General features: G+C 35.5%; 1 protein-coding gene across 5 annotated transcripts in view; it reads left to right on the top strand.

Moving 5' to 3' along the window:
• LOC118200989 (uncharacterized) overlaps positions 1-13801 on the top strand; it is a 157078-nt gene that overhangs the window by 90940 nt on the left and 52337 nt on the right. For all 5 annotated transcript variants that reach the window (XM_085812844.1, XM_085812845.1, XM_085812843.1 and 2 more), the window contains 2 exons: positions 991-1074; positions 9877-9960. In XM_085812844.1, the coding sequence (XP_085668970.1) occupies positions 991-1074; positions 9877-9960 (168 nt within the window). The remainder of the gene's footprint in view (positions 1-990; positions 1075-9876; positions 9961-13801) is intronic.

Here is a 13801-nt window from a genome sequence, read left to right as displayed (position 1 = left end):
AAAAAAGTGATGATATTTTGCTTTTTTTTTTTTCAAAAAAATGTATAAGGGAAGTGGTTAAGTAAGGTGATGGAATCTGTAGGCAATCATACTTTGTATTGTAATTGCAAACTTAATTAGTACAGTTCCAGATACTGAATGTCCAGTATCTGGAATGATTTAATACTTGACCCTTCAGACCATCAACTCAAATAATATAATAATAATAAAATCCCTCCCTTTCTTTAAGTCTAGGAATGGAGAATATAATACTCAACAAAAAGAGCAGGTCTGCCATAAATGCAATTTTTCTTCCGACTAACCCTGCATTCAAGTACCTGCTGGTGAGGAATGTATCATCCTGGCCGATGACAATGCATTGATTAATGTTTGCCGGGATCACTTTTTTGGCTCTTCAGTTGTTGTGGGGGATTGGTGTTTCTCTGTCTGACCTAAATAATAAGTTCAGTCCCAATGTTATCGTGTCTGTATGTCATTTTATAAGATTTAAACTAATGATCTGGAATCGCCGAAGTCCCAAAGTTTAGATCTTTGAATTTGTTTACTGTATTAGGGTTTTGGAAAGGAGGGAAGAAAACCTATGTAGGAAGACACTGGTTTTAAGTTCCAGCTGACAAAAGGGGCTAGCATCTGTTAAACCTTCAATAGAACAAACTAATGTAGCTGTTAACATATGTAGAACTCATCCCATTATTATTTATATGCCAATTATTGCTCCATTCTTTTCATATATAATACAAATTTATATCAGTACTTTATGTGCCAATATATGTAGAAATATGATGCAAATGTTTATGCAGATTTGTAAAATCATCAGTGAAGTAATTGCATGTGTCATTAGACATATCATATTTTTCATAATGCAGGGATATTTAATGTTGTAACATTCTGTGATTATTAAATGTCTTTTTTTATTTAATGAAATCAATAAAATGGAAAAAAATTAAGGCTATTCCTTATCATATAAAATGTGTGTATATGTTTTTTTAGGAAAAGAAATCCTACAGCATATTAAAAAATGAATACCAGATCTTGAAGTCAGAGTTGGAGAAAAAAGTTATTTCTCTTAATAAGGTAATATTAAATTATTTCTAATAAAGGTATTAGTGAGGACAAAAAAATTAGAGAATCATTCAAAAGTGCTTTTAGAATTAAATACAGGGAAATCTTTTTAAGGCGACAATTCATCATTTGAGATGATTTGATTTTTATGTGGAGTTGGTTGCTTGTAAAGTGTAATTATTATTTAGAAAGACTTAATAATTTGAAACTAAGCACTTTGAGTCACATTGTTAAAATTTTAAGTCCGAGTTTGAATACTAGCTCAAAATGTATTGAATCATAATGTCAATATACCAAAGCTGAATTTGAACATTAGCTCAAAATTTATTCAGTTTTATTAATTAATGTCATCATATTTCTTCAAAAATTCATGTTAAGAATTAGATTAATATTAAACAAGGCTTTGCACCAGAGCACGGCTTCAGTACTTCTTTCTTAGTTTTGGGAATAAATCGTAATTCTAGCCGGAGCGCAGTGGAATTCTAAATAAGAAGGCTCTGCCATTATGTTTATGTAACTGAATAACAAATTCAGAAGAAATTTGATCTCAAATTTGATTTTTAATAATAAAATTGTACTAAAAACCGATTTTTAACTTCTGAAGGCATGCCTTTCCTTCATTGGAAAATAAACCCTTGGACAAAGGTCGAGACTTCTAAGGTAAGAAAAGCTTCCACCCACATTTCAGAGGCTTATTCTCCAGAAAGTACAATGAATTTGTGACAGTGCTTAAATTTTCTTATTCCAACACTATTAGGGCAGTCCGATAGGTACTTAGCCTACAAAAGAAAAACGAAAATATTGGAAAAGTGGCGATTTATTTCTCAACATAGTCTGCTTTCAACTCGATACACTTGACCCAGCAATGCTCCAACTTCTTTAACCCGTCTGAAAAATGTTTTCTGGAGGTCTGCAAAGTAGGTCTCTGTGGTGGTGATAACTTCCTCATTCGACTAAAATTTCTGCCCGGCGAGTGACGTTTTCAAGTTTGGAAACAAAAAGAAGTCACACGGGGCCAAATCTGGAGAATACGGTGGTTGGGGTAGCTGTTCTTATCCTAATGCGACCAATTTGGCCGTCGCAATGGCGGAGGTGTGAGCCGGTGTGTTGTCATGGTGGAAGAGCACTTTTTTCTTCGCCAAATGGGGCCGTTTTTTCTGCAATTCAAGGTCGAATCGGCCCAACAGTTTGGCATAGTAGAGCCCTGTGACCGTTTTGTCCTTCTCCAGGTAGTCGATGTAGATCACACTTTGTGAATCCCAGAAAACGGTGGCCATCACCTTTCCGGCCAATGGGACCGTCTTCTCCTTCTTCGGAGCACATTTGCCTGGCAAAGTCCACTGTTTTGACTGTTCCTTGGTCTCTGGTGTGTACCAGTGAATCCATGTTTCGTCAACGGTCACGAAACAACGCAGAAACTCCTTCGGATTGCGCTTAAACAGTGTCAAACACTACTCTGAAGTGGTCTCACGGATGCGCTTGTTGTCCGGAATGAGCAAACGCGGCACCCATCGAGCCGACAGCTCTCTCATGCCCAATTGGCTCATCAAAAACTGATGTGCGACAATGTTGAAATTCGTTATACCAATTTTTGATGGTCGCCGTTGAAGGAGAAGATTCGCTGTACACAACATCCAAGCGCATCGATTTCCCTTCCAAAAACAAGAATTGAATCACCGACCGATATTGCTCTTTTTCCATTTTTCTAAAATCCGTGGACACGCCCGCTTCTACACGCGGTCAAATAAAAACTATAAATCCAATCTGGCTGAAATTTTGACAGTAGCCGTCTACAAGGATGTACTACACGATAATAAATTTCTCTTTCGATAGTGGCGCCATCGGGCGGTGAGGCTAAGTACTTATCGGACTGCCCTCGTCGTGTCTTCTTGTGGAAAAAAGCACCTGCAGGCTTTTTGGAATGGTGTAACCAAAGACGGGTTTGAAAATTGTCACTTATTGCTTTTTTTTTCAGCCAACCCTCAGATTTGGAGAAATTTTGTTCTGCTGTCACCATCTGCTGGATAGGTAGAATTTTATTGAGATGGTCAGAAAATGTTTGACTCTTTTCTTTTTATTTTCATATCTGTACACCATCTCCTAAAAGTTTTTCTGTATACTGTTCTGTTTATAGCATTCTCTCTAGTATCATTAATGATACTTTAAATATTTTAACATTTTTCATTGGTGTGCTGGAAAAAGAATGGCCTTTATTTCTATCATTCCAGATATTAATTTCAGCAAAAAACCGGTTGAGCTATTTCTTAGTTTATGTGTGAAATTTTTAATTCTAGCTGGAACCACGAATAAGTCATTCCCTTTTTTTTTATTATTTAACTATTTACTATTTATTTAATAACTTATTAAATTTTTATTTATCTCTTTGCATTTTATTAAATTTAAATTATTTAATTGTTCTAATAATTAATTACGTAGCTATCTTAATAATTATCTAATTTTTAATATTATTTATTTTTTAGTCATTTATTTATTTACTCTTGTTCCTTTTACGTGATGGTCTTATGTAGTGCTCCGGCACTTCTGATTTTAGAAATTAATCCCTGATATTAAAAAAATAAAATAAAAATTGATCTTTATTAGCTTACTCTCGAAAGTTTACCAATCAGATAAGCTGTATTATTGATATGTATTACTGATAAGCCAATGAACACCAGTATTGTGTTGTATGTGAGCCAGTGAACACCTGACTATCAAATTATAAGTAAGAATGAGAACTGGTTGGACATATCTTCTGACAAAAAAGTTATGGGAATATGGAGTTAATAACTTATTGAAACTTCATGCACAAAGAAATTAAACAGGGAGAGGGAAATAGAACCTCAAAACTTCAGACTTTCAACAATGGTGCAGGTAGAAATTGGCAGGACACCAGAATTTCACCAATGGTTCTTTAGTTTTGAAGAACATCCTGAAAGGTGGTTTGAGGGTCTTCCACCCCTCTTTCCCTACCAGCAACCTCTCAAAAGGACTTTTGGCTTGACATGTATTTTGAATGCTCTCCTGCTGCACAAGACTCTCAGCACAGTAGGTCAAGCGGAGAGACCGAGAGACCTTTGTCGCTAAAATAACTTCCAAAGACAAAAATGTGGCAATAAGAAAATCCAGTACTTATTGTTACAGCCCCCATTTTGTAAATGGTCCAAGATTGTTAATGAATTATCAACCTAAACCATCATCAAATGGCTGTCAATCCTAAGCATTATTATTTTCAGTTAGCTTGTAACGAGTAGACTCTGTCATGAAAACAGCTGTGATTATTCCACATGTAATGTATTTTCTTTTTTAAAAATATTTAAAATGCTTTATTTACTGAGAACGCTGTACCTTTCTTCTAAGAACCTAACATTCAAATGTGTAAAAATGGTCATTAAATAAAATTACGTAGGTAAGTTGAAAAATAAGTTTCCCCCTGTCGACTGTGGTCAGAGTTGTGTATGAAAGTCAAAAAATAGAATGAGACATTAAAGGTATGAAATACCTTGATTTTATTATTCTCGTACGATTACGTTGAGACATTTGTCATATCGCTTGATAAGCTTCAAAAAGTCCTCCCAAGAAAAATTCACGCTTTGCATATGAAAGAAGCGTTGAACGGCTATGGGCGAAAGGCGACACAGCAGGAAAACGCGCAAGTCACCGATACACCATTGGGTAGAGGTCGCTGCAAATCAAGCAGATGACGCTGTTGCAGTGCCTGCGCAAAGCGGAGACCAGCCTCTCATTTGAGCCCCGGTAGGTATGGAGAGAAGGTGCATTTTGAATTCGTGGTCAAATGAGGAAGTGAGAGCGGTTATCTGCTATGAATGGGCACGTAGAGTATCAGGAACAGAAATTCATAACTGCCTCGTGGAAGTCTATGGGCCAGGTGTGATGTCGAAGCAAATGATGCGGAGATGGTGTCGCACATTCAGTGATGGACGTCAGCAAATGGAGGACATACCGAGAGCTGGACAGACGCGCACGGCCACTACAGATGCAAATGTCAGGAAGGTGGATGACATGATTAGAGCGAACCAGCGTATCACCATCGATGAAGTAGCGGAAGAACTTGGAATCTCGCATGAGCGAGCTCAAAACATCATCCACGACATTCTTCGATACAGAAAAGTGTCAGCACGATGGATGCCTCGACATTTGACCTCGACACACAAGGAAAAATGCATGGGGGTCAGCCTGGAACATCTCGTGCGTTACCATGAAGATGGCAATGACTTTCTGTTTCAGATTTTAACGGAGGATGAAACGTGGGTCCACCATTTAACGCCAGAATCGAAGGCTGCATCTATGGAGTGGAAACATCCGTCATCACCTGTCCGAAAGAAGTTCAAGACAACTCCCTGTGCAGGTAAAGTGCTCCTCACAGTTTTCTGGGATGCAAAAGGAGTTTTGTTGCTGGACTTTTTGGAGGTTGGAACCATCAATGCTACGCGCTACCCAGTCGAAATTGAAAGGGGCGATTCGGAAAAAGCGGCCTGCCCTTCTCACATCTGGCGTTCTGCTGTTGGATGACAATGCCAGACCACATTCGGTGACGGCAACGCAAAACTATATTGCAACTCTTGGTTGGGAGCGCCTACATCATCCGCCATACAGTCCTGATCTCGCACCAAGCGACTTCCATCTGTTTCCGGCTTTGAAGAAAAATCTTGGGGGAAGGCGCTTTGGAAGCAATACTGAAGTGAAACAAGCCGTTCAACGCTTCTTCCATATGCAAAGCCCTGATTTTTTCCTGGAGGGCTTTTTGAAGCTTATCAAGCGATATGACAAATGTCTCAATGTACTTGGTACCTATGTGGAAAAATCAAGGTACATCATATCTTTAATGTCTCATTCTATTTTTTGACTTTCATACACAACTCTGACCACAGTCGACAGAGGAAACTTATTTTTCAACTTACCCTCATACTTGTCATCAAAAACATTTGTAGGTGCAGCATGTAAAGTTAAATGAAGGAAAAGCATTTGCTGTGATAGGTGGTTCACTGGTTTCAGAATATTGTTTGTTACAGTGCTGCAATTTATTTATCATTGGACGGAGAAATTAACTTGGATTAAGCTGTGGAGAAGAAAATAGGACTACAGACTTTCTCACTCAAGTTCTGACTTAGAGGCACACCCGTACTCATGGTAGAAAGCATTAATCATGCACAAGAAAGACTGACGATATATTTATACTATTGGATAGCATATAAAACTGAGGAACTAAAAAAGTAAGCTAGACACACATTTTATTGGGAACCACAAATTTCAGTTTGTTGATCCAGCAACAGCTACTCGGCGATAGTGAAAACCTGTAGTGTTCCACTGAATGAAAGTAAAAATCAATGAGGCGCGGTTTGTCGTCATCATCATCATCATAAGTCTGATGCTGTATTAAAAGCCATCACAGAAATATGGCAGCCACAAAATGTATGTGAAAATTAAATATGAACTTGCTGTTTAAAAAAAATGGGGGCTGTAATAATAAGGAAATACCCAAAATTCTTTTACATCCACAATAATTGCATTCTTTGCTAGTAACATCCGTTTTTTACTTTTGTGATCAGTTTACTAGTTACAGTTAAGATCAGATTATGCATCCCCCTTTAGGTAACTAGTTGGAAACCTGATGAACAATTGCTAAACCAATCGAAGTCAGAAACTGTAAAGAAAATTAGTTGTAAAATTGTTACATATTTGAAGATGGCTGGAGTAATATCCGTAATAAAGTGGTTTTTGTTGAGCCATTCACACTAGTATTGAATTTATTTTCTTTATTTCTATAAATTCAGTGTTTCCAAAAAACACTGCAGCTTATTGCACATTAATAGCCAAGGATATAGTAATAGAAACAGGAAAGGAATTCAAGTGGAAAGGGAAAGCTTTTATAACAAAAAAGCATAAAAGTGAATTGATGTGGGAAAAATTCCATGAAGACAGCTCTTTTTTTCTTACAACTTGTTAGTCTGATTCAGAAGTCAAACAACAAAAATTTGTTGTTTTGACTTCTGAATTAGTATTTATTCAGCGTGTTATTGTGTCTTAACTTATTAGTCATTCTTCCAATTATCTTAATATTCTTGGCTCAAACTATTATATTAATATTTGTTATGAAGATTGTGATATTCGTTAAGAAATGAGAGGCAAGATATTTGGTCTAAAGGAATATACAGATGCTGTAAAACCACAAATAACCATCACTACAGGGAGAGAGCAGTTTGATAATTTGTTTAGAATAATTTACAAAAAATCGTATATTACAACCGAGTTGAAATAAAATTCCGGATAATGATTATTTGAGGTGCGCAGGCAGCAAAAATAAGCATAATATTCATAAATTTGCAAGGCTAGTTTGAAGGTTTAAATATAGAACTTTTGAATTGCACTTCTGAAAAAAGTTCTGTATATAAACCTTCAAAGCTAGTCCTACAAATTTATGAATATTATGCTGAGTCTTATTGCCTTAAAACTTTCTGTAATCTTAAAGATGTTATTATGATGTTGAAGGCAGAAGAGAAGCAGAACTGTCAGATTGAAATTAAGAGCAATTATTGTGACTGGCAGGTGTTGCAATGCCACAAAATGTGTCCTGTAAAGTACATGAGTGAGTTTACATAATTTGCTACCAGAATTTTCAGTAAGTTGTTCATTTTAACTGTAATATAATTTAGTTTTTAACTATGGTGTAACTTTCCTTTTAACCATAATTTCATTACATAAGCTAAATTCAAAATGACAAGAAAAGTAAAATGAATTGAATGGGAAAAAACACAAATTTGCATTACATAAAGCATGTAACACTTTTAATTATATTATTATTGATAGAAAAGTAGGTTAACCAAAAATCTAATTTGTAAACTATGTCTTAAAAGTTGACAATGTACAATGAGAACTAAATAATAACTTGGGTGTTTCGTTGAAAAACATTTTATTTAAATGTACACAGCCTAAGTAAAACATGATGATAAATCATGAGCAGTACCTGCAGACATGCTTACATTATGATAAGAGCAACTGTGCTGTTGCCATGAATAAAAACCAAACAGTGGCACAAAAAATATAAATTCAGTTCAAGAAAAATTTTTAAATTGTGTTTGAAATAATAGAATTGAAGTTCATATTTTTAACATTATGGGATAAGTATTAGACTGAAAATTGAACTATTAAACATTAAAAATAAATAAATAAAAAAGAAGGGAAAAAAAAGATATATAACACTGTGATAAAAGAATTGGGAAAAGAAAGGTGGTGGGGAAGATAAAAATCAACTGAGGCAAATTAAGAATGAATTGCAAAAAATATTGGGTTTTAACAAAAGTTTCCCGCCATTGCAAATATCATCTACGCGAACAATTCACATTGGCATGTTTAATCATATTTTGTCAAACGATTTTTCGCATTTGAAAGAGATTTGCTTTAGAACACTGTGTTGTGAAATTTGTAAAAACATATCGTTATTATTAAGTAGAAGTTGTCTAAAATGGAATTTGTGCTACCAGATTAGAATCATCATTTACTTCAGTTCTGTTGCAAAATGGTCAACAACAGAATGTCGCCTAGTCATGTGTATGGCTTTAGGTACTAATGTTGTATTGTATGACACTGTGAAGGTTTGGTAGTGCTCTGGCCTCTGATGTTGATGAGGCCTGCCTGCGAGAACTTGTGGAAAAAGATCAGAGAGCTTGCTAAACAGTTAGACGTTAGTGCCATGTCATTAGCAGCACTATGCATCGCATAAACTTGACATTCAAGTTCAATCGCTGGCGGTCACATGAGCTGACTTAAGCAGATAAGGGCAGACATGTTCAGGCCTGCACTAATCTGCTTGAATATCAACGCAAGGACAAAATTCTGACCTGGATCATCACTTGCGACGAACAGTGGATTAACAAAGGCCAAAAAAGGGGTTGGTCTGCACCTGTTGAGCCCATCGGCAGCATCACAAAGCGCAATTTGACTAACAAAAAGGTCATGTTTTGTATCTGGTGGGATTGCCATGGCATTATCCACAAGAGTATCTGGAAAAAGTTAAAACCCTCGACAATAAGGTGTAGAGCGAGATGCTAATCTGTGTTGATGCTGCTGTCCAGGAAAAAATGTCAAACTGAGTTTTGGCACAAAAAGGTAATGTTTCATCAAGATAATGCAAGACCACATGTTTCTACATTCACCGGCTGGAAGAGATTGCTGCGGCTGGAAGAGATATGGATTCAAATGAGATCTTTTGCCACACCCACAATATAGCCCCAACATTACTCCTTGAGACTTCTACTTTTTTCAGACCTGCAAGAATGCATAATGTCTGCTGTGAATCAGTGAATTAATGTTATAGTCTTGTATGACAAAAAAAATAGTGGGAGAAATTTATACGAACAGAGGCACTTTCAACAGTGTATTAGTCGGAATTAAAACTACTCAGCCTGTTCCATAACATTTAATTAGCAGGACTGTGTGTCTTGACAAATTTCCAGTCAGTTCAAAAAATGGTCATCAAGGAATGATTTTGTACTGCTAGGATTGTCAAGCAATAGTCTTGACCTAAACCCAGTTGAAAACTTTTGAAGGCAATTAAAAAAGCAATTTAGTCAAATGAAAACACAGGGAAAAAATGTGAACATAAATTAACTCTAAAAAAATTATGTAATCATATTATTAAAATGGTGAAGACAGTAGTATATAGCTTTTTGCTGGCTGCATGATATCTGCTTCAGGATTTTTGTACTTTTAACTCATTTTCTGTTTTGATTTTTGTACTTTTAACTCATTTTCTGTTTTGATTTTTGTGTATATAAATATTTATATTATATTTTGCAGGTACTTAATTCATTGGATGAGTATAAGATTGAAAATTTAAGACTGAAAGAAGAACTGGAGAGAGAAACTCTTACTTGTGCTGAGGTATTTCATTATAAACTAACTAACTATAATAGAAATTTTAAACTTATCAAGAAGTTTTATGTTGATAAAATTTTTCTAAATAACTTTTCTGACGTTATTTATTAGAGGTGGGACAAATCCTATTTTATGAAATCCAAATAAGAAAAGTTTCTTGAAACTCTGGAATCTTTCATATAAAAACTATTTTAAAAAAATTACGTAATATGATTATTCTTTTTTAAATAAAAATTTTTTTTATTTAAGAAAAGAATAAAAATTCAGTTCCAAACAAGTTTAATTCTTAGTTAGCAAGAAAGCAGTTTCACTTATATGCAGACTGCCAAAATGAATTTACTTAAAAGCAGGGGTTGGCAAATTTCTGGTAATAAACTGTCTACATCTTAATATTATTTTTTACATGAAAAAAAAAAATGAATCAAATCACTTTTTCTAATGTAACTGCTGGTAGTCGAGTTGAAAAGTTGTAAATAATGACAGCATATAGTACTACTAATGTCGAATATTTTTGTCTACAGTTGCTGTAGAACAAGTGTTGCCGATTCTCGCAACCCTTTGTTGGCAAGAAAGCAGTTTCATTTATGTGAAGACTGCCACAAATGAGTTTACTTTAAAACAGGGTCAGCAAACACTGGACAGCATATTAATATTTTTTACATTAAAAAAAATTCAAGTAAATCAAATTACATTTTATAATTTAACTCCTGAGAGTAGAGTTGAAAGTTTGTCAATAATGACTGTATGTACAGTCAAAAGTCATTAATCCGCACTCGTCGGGACTTCTGCGATTCCGGATTATCGATTTTTCCGGATTATAGATCATGCAGAAATTCTAAAATTAAAAATATGAAACCATAATTTATGAAATAAAGAACAATTATGATCTAAAGGGTATCAAAATTTACAAAAAAAAAAAAAAAAAAAAAAAAAGCTTAATATTTATTTGTTTACTTTATTAAACATTTCTTTCAATGTAAGTTGTTTAAGTTGCTTCGTTTTATGTGATAATACTTTCTCTTTAATTCTATAAACAGTCATAATTTCTTGTTCAGTTACAAAGTTCCACTGTTCAAGCCCTGTAATTGCTGTGTCGAAAATACCGACTAACTTGTCAATCGAAATTTTTTTTGTTTTCAATAATGTTTTCTGTTACTTTCTTCACTATCGGAAGCGCGAATGTGTAAACTCTTTACTTTATGCGCATGCGTAGTGGACGTGCGCATCAAACGCGCATGCATAAACGCTTTACGCACATGCACAAGTTTGTGACTTTGATGTCCGGATTATAGATCACTCCGGATAATGGACGTTAATGGACTCCGGATAATGGACAGACTTTGTACTGTATTCAGAAGTTGCTAAAAGTGAACTATCACTAAAATTTAAAGTTTAAAACAGTGTTTCATCACAGTACAATTAATTCAGAAAACTAAAAAATTATAATAAAGCAGTAAGTCAAATTTAGAATAGCTCATTAGCTATGAATCACGGAAATCACTAATGAAGTGGGGAATTGATTTAATCATAATGTTTGCTTGTGGTAGCAGAAAAAATGTGCTCGGAGAAAATAGATTTGTTTTGATCTATCGGTCTTTTAGCGAGGACAATTGTTAGAAGTGTTAAAGAAGTTGTGAACCACATCAAAAGTAATTTAAATGTCAAGGCAAAAATATTCTAGTGCTTTTCGTTGATTGTTAACAGATATTGCAGATACTGACCAATTGCTGCTGTTTATTCGAATGGTCAGTACTGAATTTGATATGACTGAAGAATTAATATCTATCAATAGTGTAAACTAAAGGTGAAATTTTCAAAGGAATCTGTTTAAATGTGTTAAAACTGGTAGTGGTAGTAATATGTGTGGAACGGGGAAAGTATCAAGTTTCATGGATTTTTATGGCCTGCAAAGAAACTAAATGCTCAAAACCGTTGATAACTCATTGTATTATTCAACAGCAGGTAGTCTGTGTCAAATACCTTAATGTGTCATGTTACTGAACCAGCTTTGTGTCGACGTTTCATTTTATGTGGGGCCCACCAGCGGCCGAGCGGTTAATTCGCTGAACACTGGTAGTTCGGTCCAAGGTTCGAATCCCACAAACGGGCTGCCTGCATAGGCATTTTCAGGGTTTTCCCCATGTGTAACGTGTATACAAGCCAGTTTCCCTTAGAGAGTCCTCCATGAAGGCATCCCTCCCCTTAGGCAGATAGCCCTCGAGGCTTTGCCATAATCACACACACACATTTTATGTGCTCTCAGGAACTTAACTGTGATCAGGATCATGTTCCCCTTCCCCAATTATAGATCAAAATTGAATATCCTGACTTGCACAACCATGCAACAGTTTGATGAATGGGTAAACAATGGAAAGTTTTATTGTCATTTTTTTAATTCAGAGAATTAATGTAATTTTTTCTTAGAGAGAAATTGCCCATAACCATTATTATTGAATTATGAAGGACTATGGAAATGGGCATTTGCTGCAGACAATGTGGGATATCTTAATGAATTTATGTTAAAATTACAGGAAAAACAGTGCTTGTATGTAAAATGTATGTATAATATTGCTGAAAATTTGCGTTGTTTTAATCACAAATCCCATTGAACAAGTTTGATTATTTTCTATGCTGTAAAAAATTTCACATACACTGGCTATCATTAATTAAGGAAAAATCACATAAATGGCAATTTCTCAAAAAGTTAACATGTAGAATATAATGAAACTGACCCACAGTATACAACACATAGTAAGATATAAAATAACATGCAAAGAAATTATTAGAGAACTATGGTGTTATAGAATTAGCTTAAGTATAAAATGAACAAATTGGATGTGTCAGTTTGGTATAGGAAAACTACCTTCAATATGGAGTATGATGCCCTGTAGAAGCAATATACAACACATACAGCGATATACTACACTGTCAACTATGCAATCTATCAGTTCTGTAAGAAGTGAGAGCCATTGCTCTTGAAAAGCAGTTGCAAGCATAGCAAAGGTCTGAAGAGGGGAATTGAGAGCAGCTGTATGTCATCCCAAATATGCTCGATAGATTCAGGTCTGGTGATTAAACTGGCTCTCCATGCGCTGAATTGTTTACTGCTGAAGACAATTATCCACAATGTGAGCCTTGTGCAATCTAGTGTTGTCCTATAGCAAGAAATTATCACTTATTGATTGACCCAGCTTAAAAGCACACATAAGCATCAAGGTTGGCATCTCTATAGGCCTGAGTGTTCATGGTTCTATGTGGTAAGACAGGGAGGTCTGTGCATCCACCCAAAGAGATACCACCCCAAACACAATCAGTGCATTTTGTCCATCTCTCTTTTTTTTTTTTTTTTTTTTTTTTTTTTTTTTTTTTTTTATGTTTGAGGGATGGTAATGGGTTTCAGGTTCTCTCCAAATCAAATAGCGCCTGCTATTGCCTTGAGGCTAAACCTGGACTCACCCGAAAAGAGAATAGCCCTCCATTCATCAGCTGTCCAGTGGACATGATAGACTCACCTCAAGCGTTCTCTTCTATGATATGACACGAGCGGCACACAAATGGCTGGTCACTTTGTGTACAGATCTCTTTTGCGAAGCCTTCTATACACAGCTGACTTTGACACCTACTATCCATTGGCTGCAGCATGGGAGAATCTGAGTTGAGTTGGAGTAGAGATTCTATTCCTTCATGCTCATAACAACAAATAACGGTCATCAGTGCTTGTTGTAGCTTAGGCTGTCCTTGGCTGAAACTCCTGGACGTCGAATCTGTGGTTAAAAATTGTTGCCGAAGTTTATGAACCACAGAGCTACTCACATTTAGCTGTCTGGCCACTTCTTCGTCCTGCCTT

This window comes from Stegodyphus dumicola, chromosome 3 (assembly GCF_044657685.1).
Source record: "Stegodyphus dumicola isolate Sdum_Otavi_A_Nest chromosome 3, ASM4465768v1".
Classification (NCBI taxonomy): Eukaryota; Metazoa; Arthropoda; class Arachnida; order Araneae; family Eresidae; genus Stegodyphus; species Stegodyphus dumicola.
This window is presented reverse-complemented; position numbering and strand designations above follow the sequence as displayed.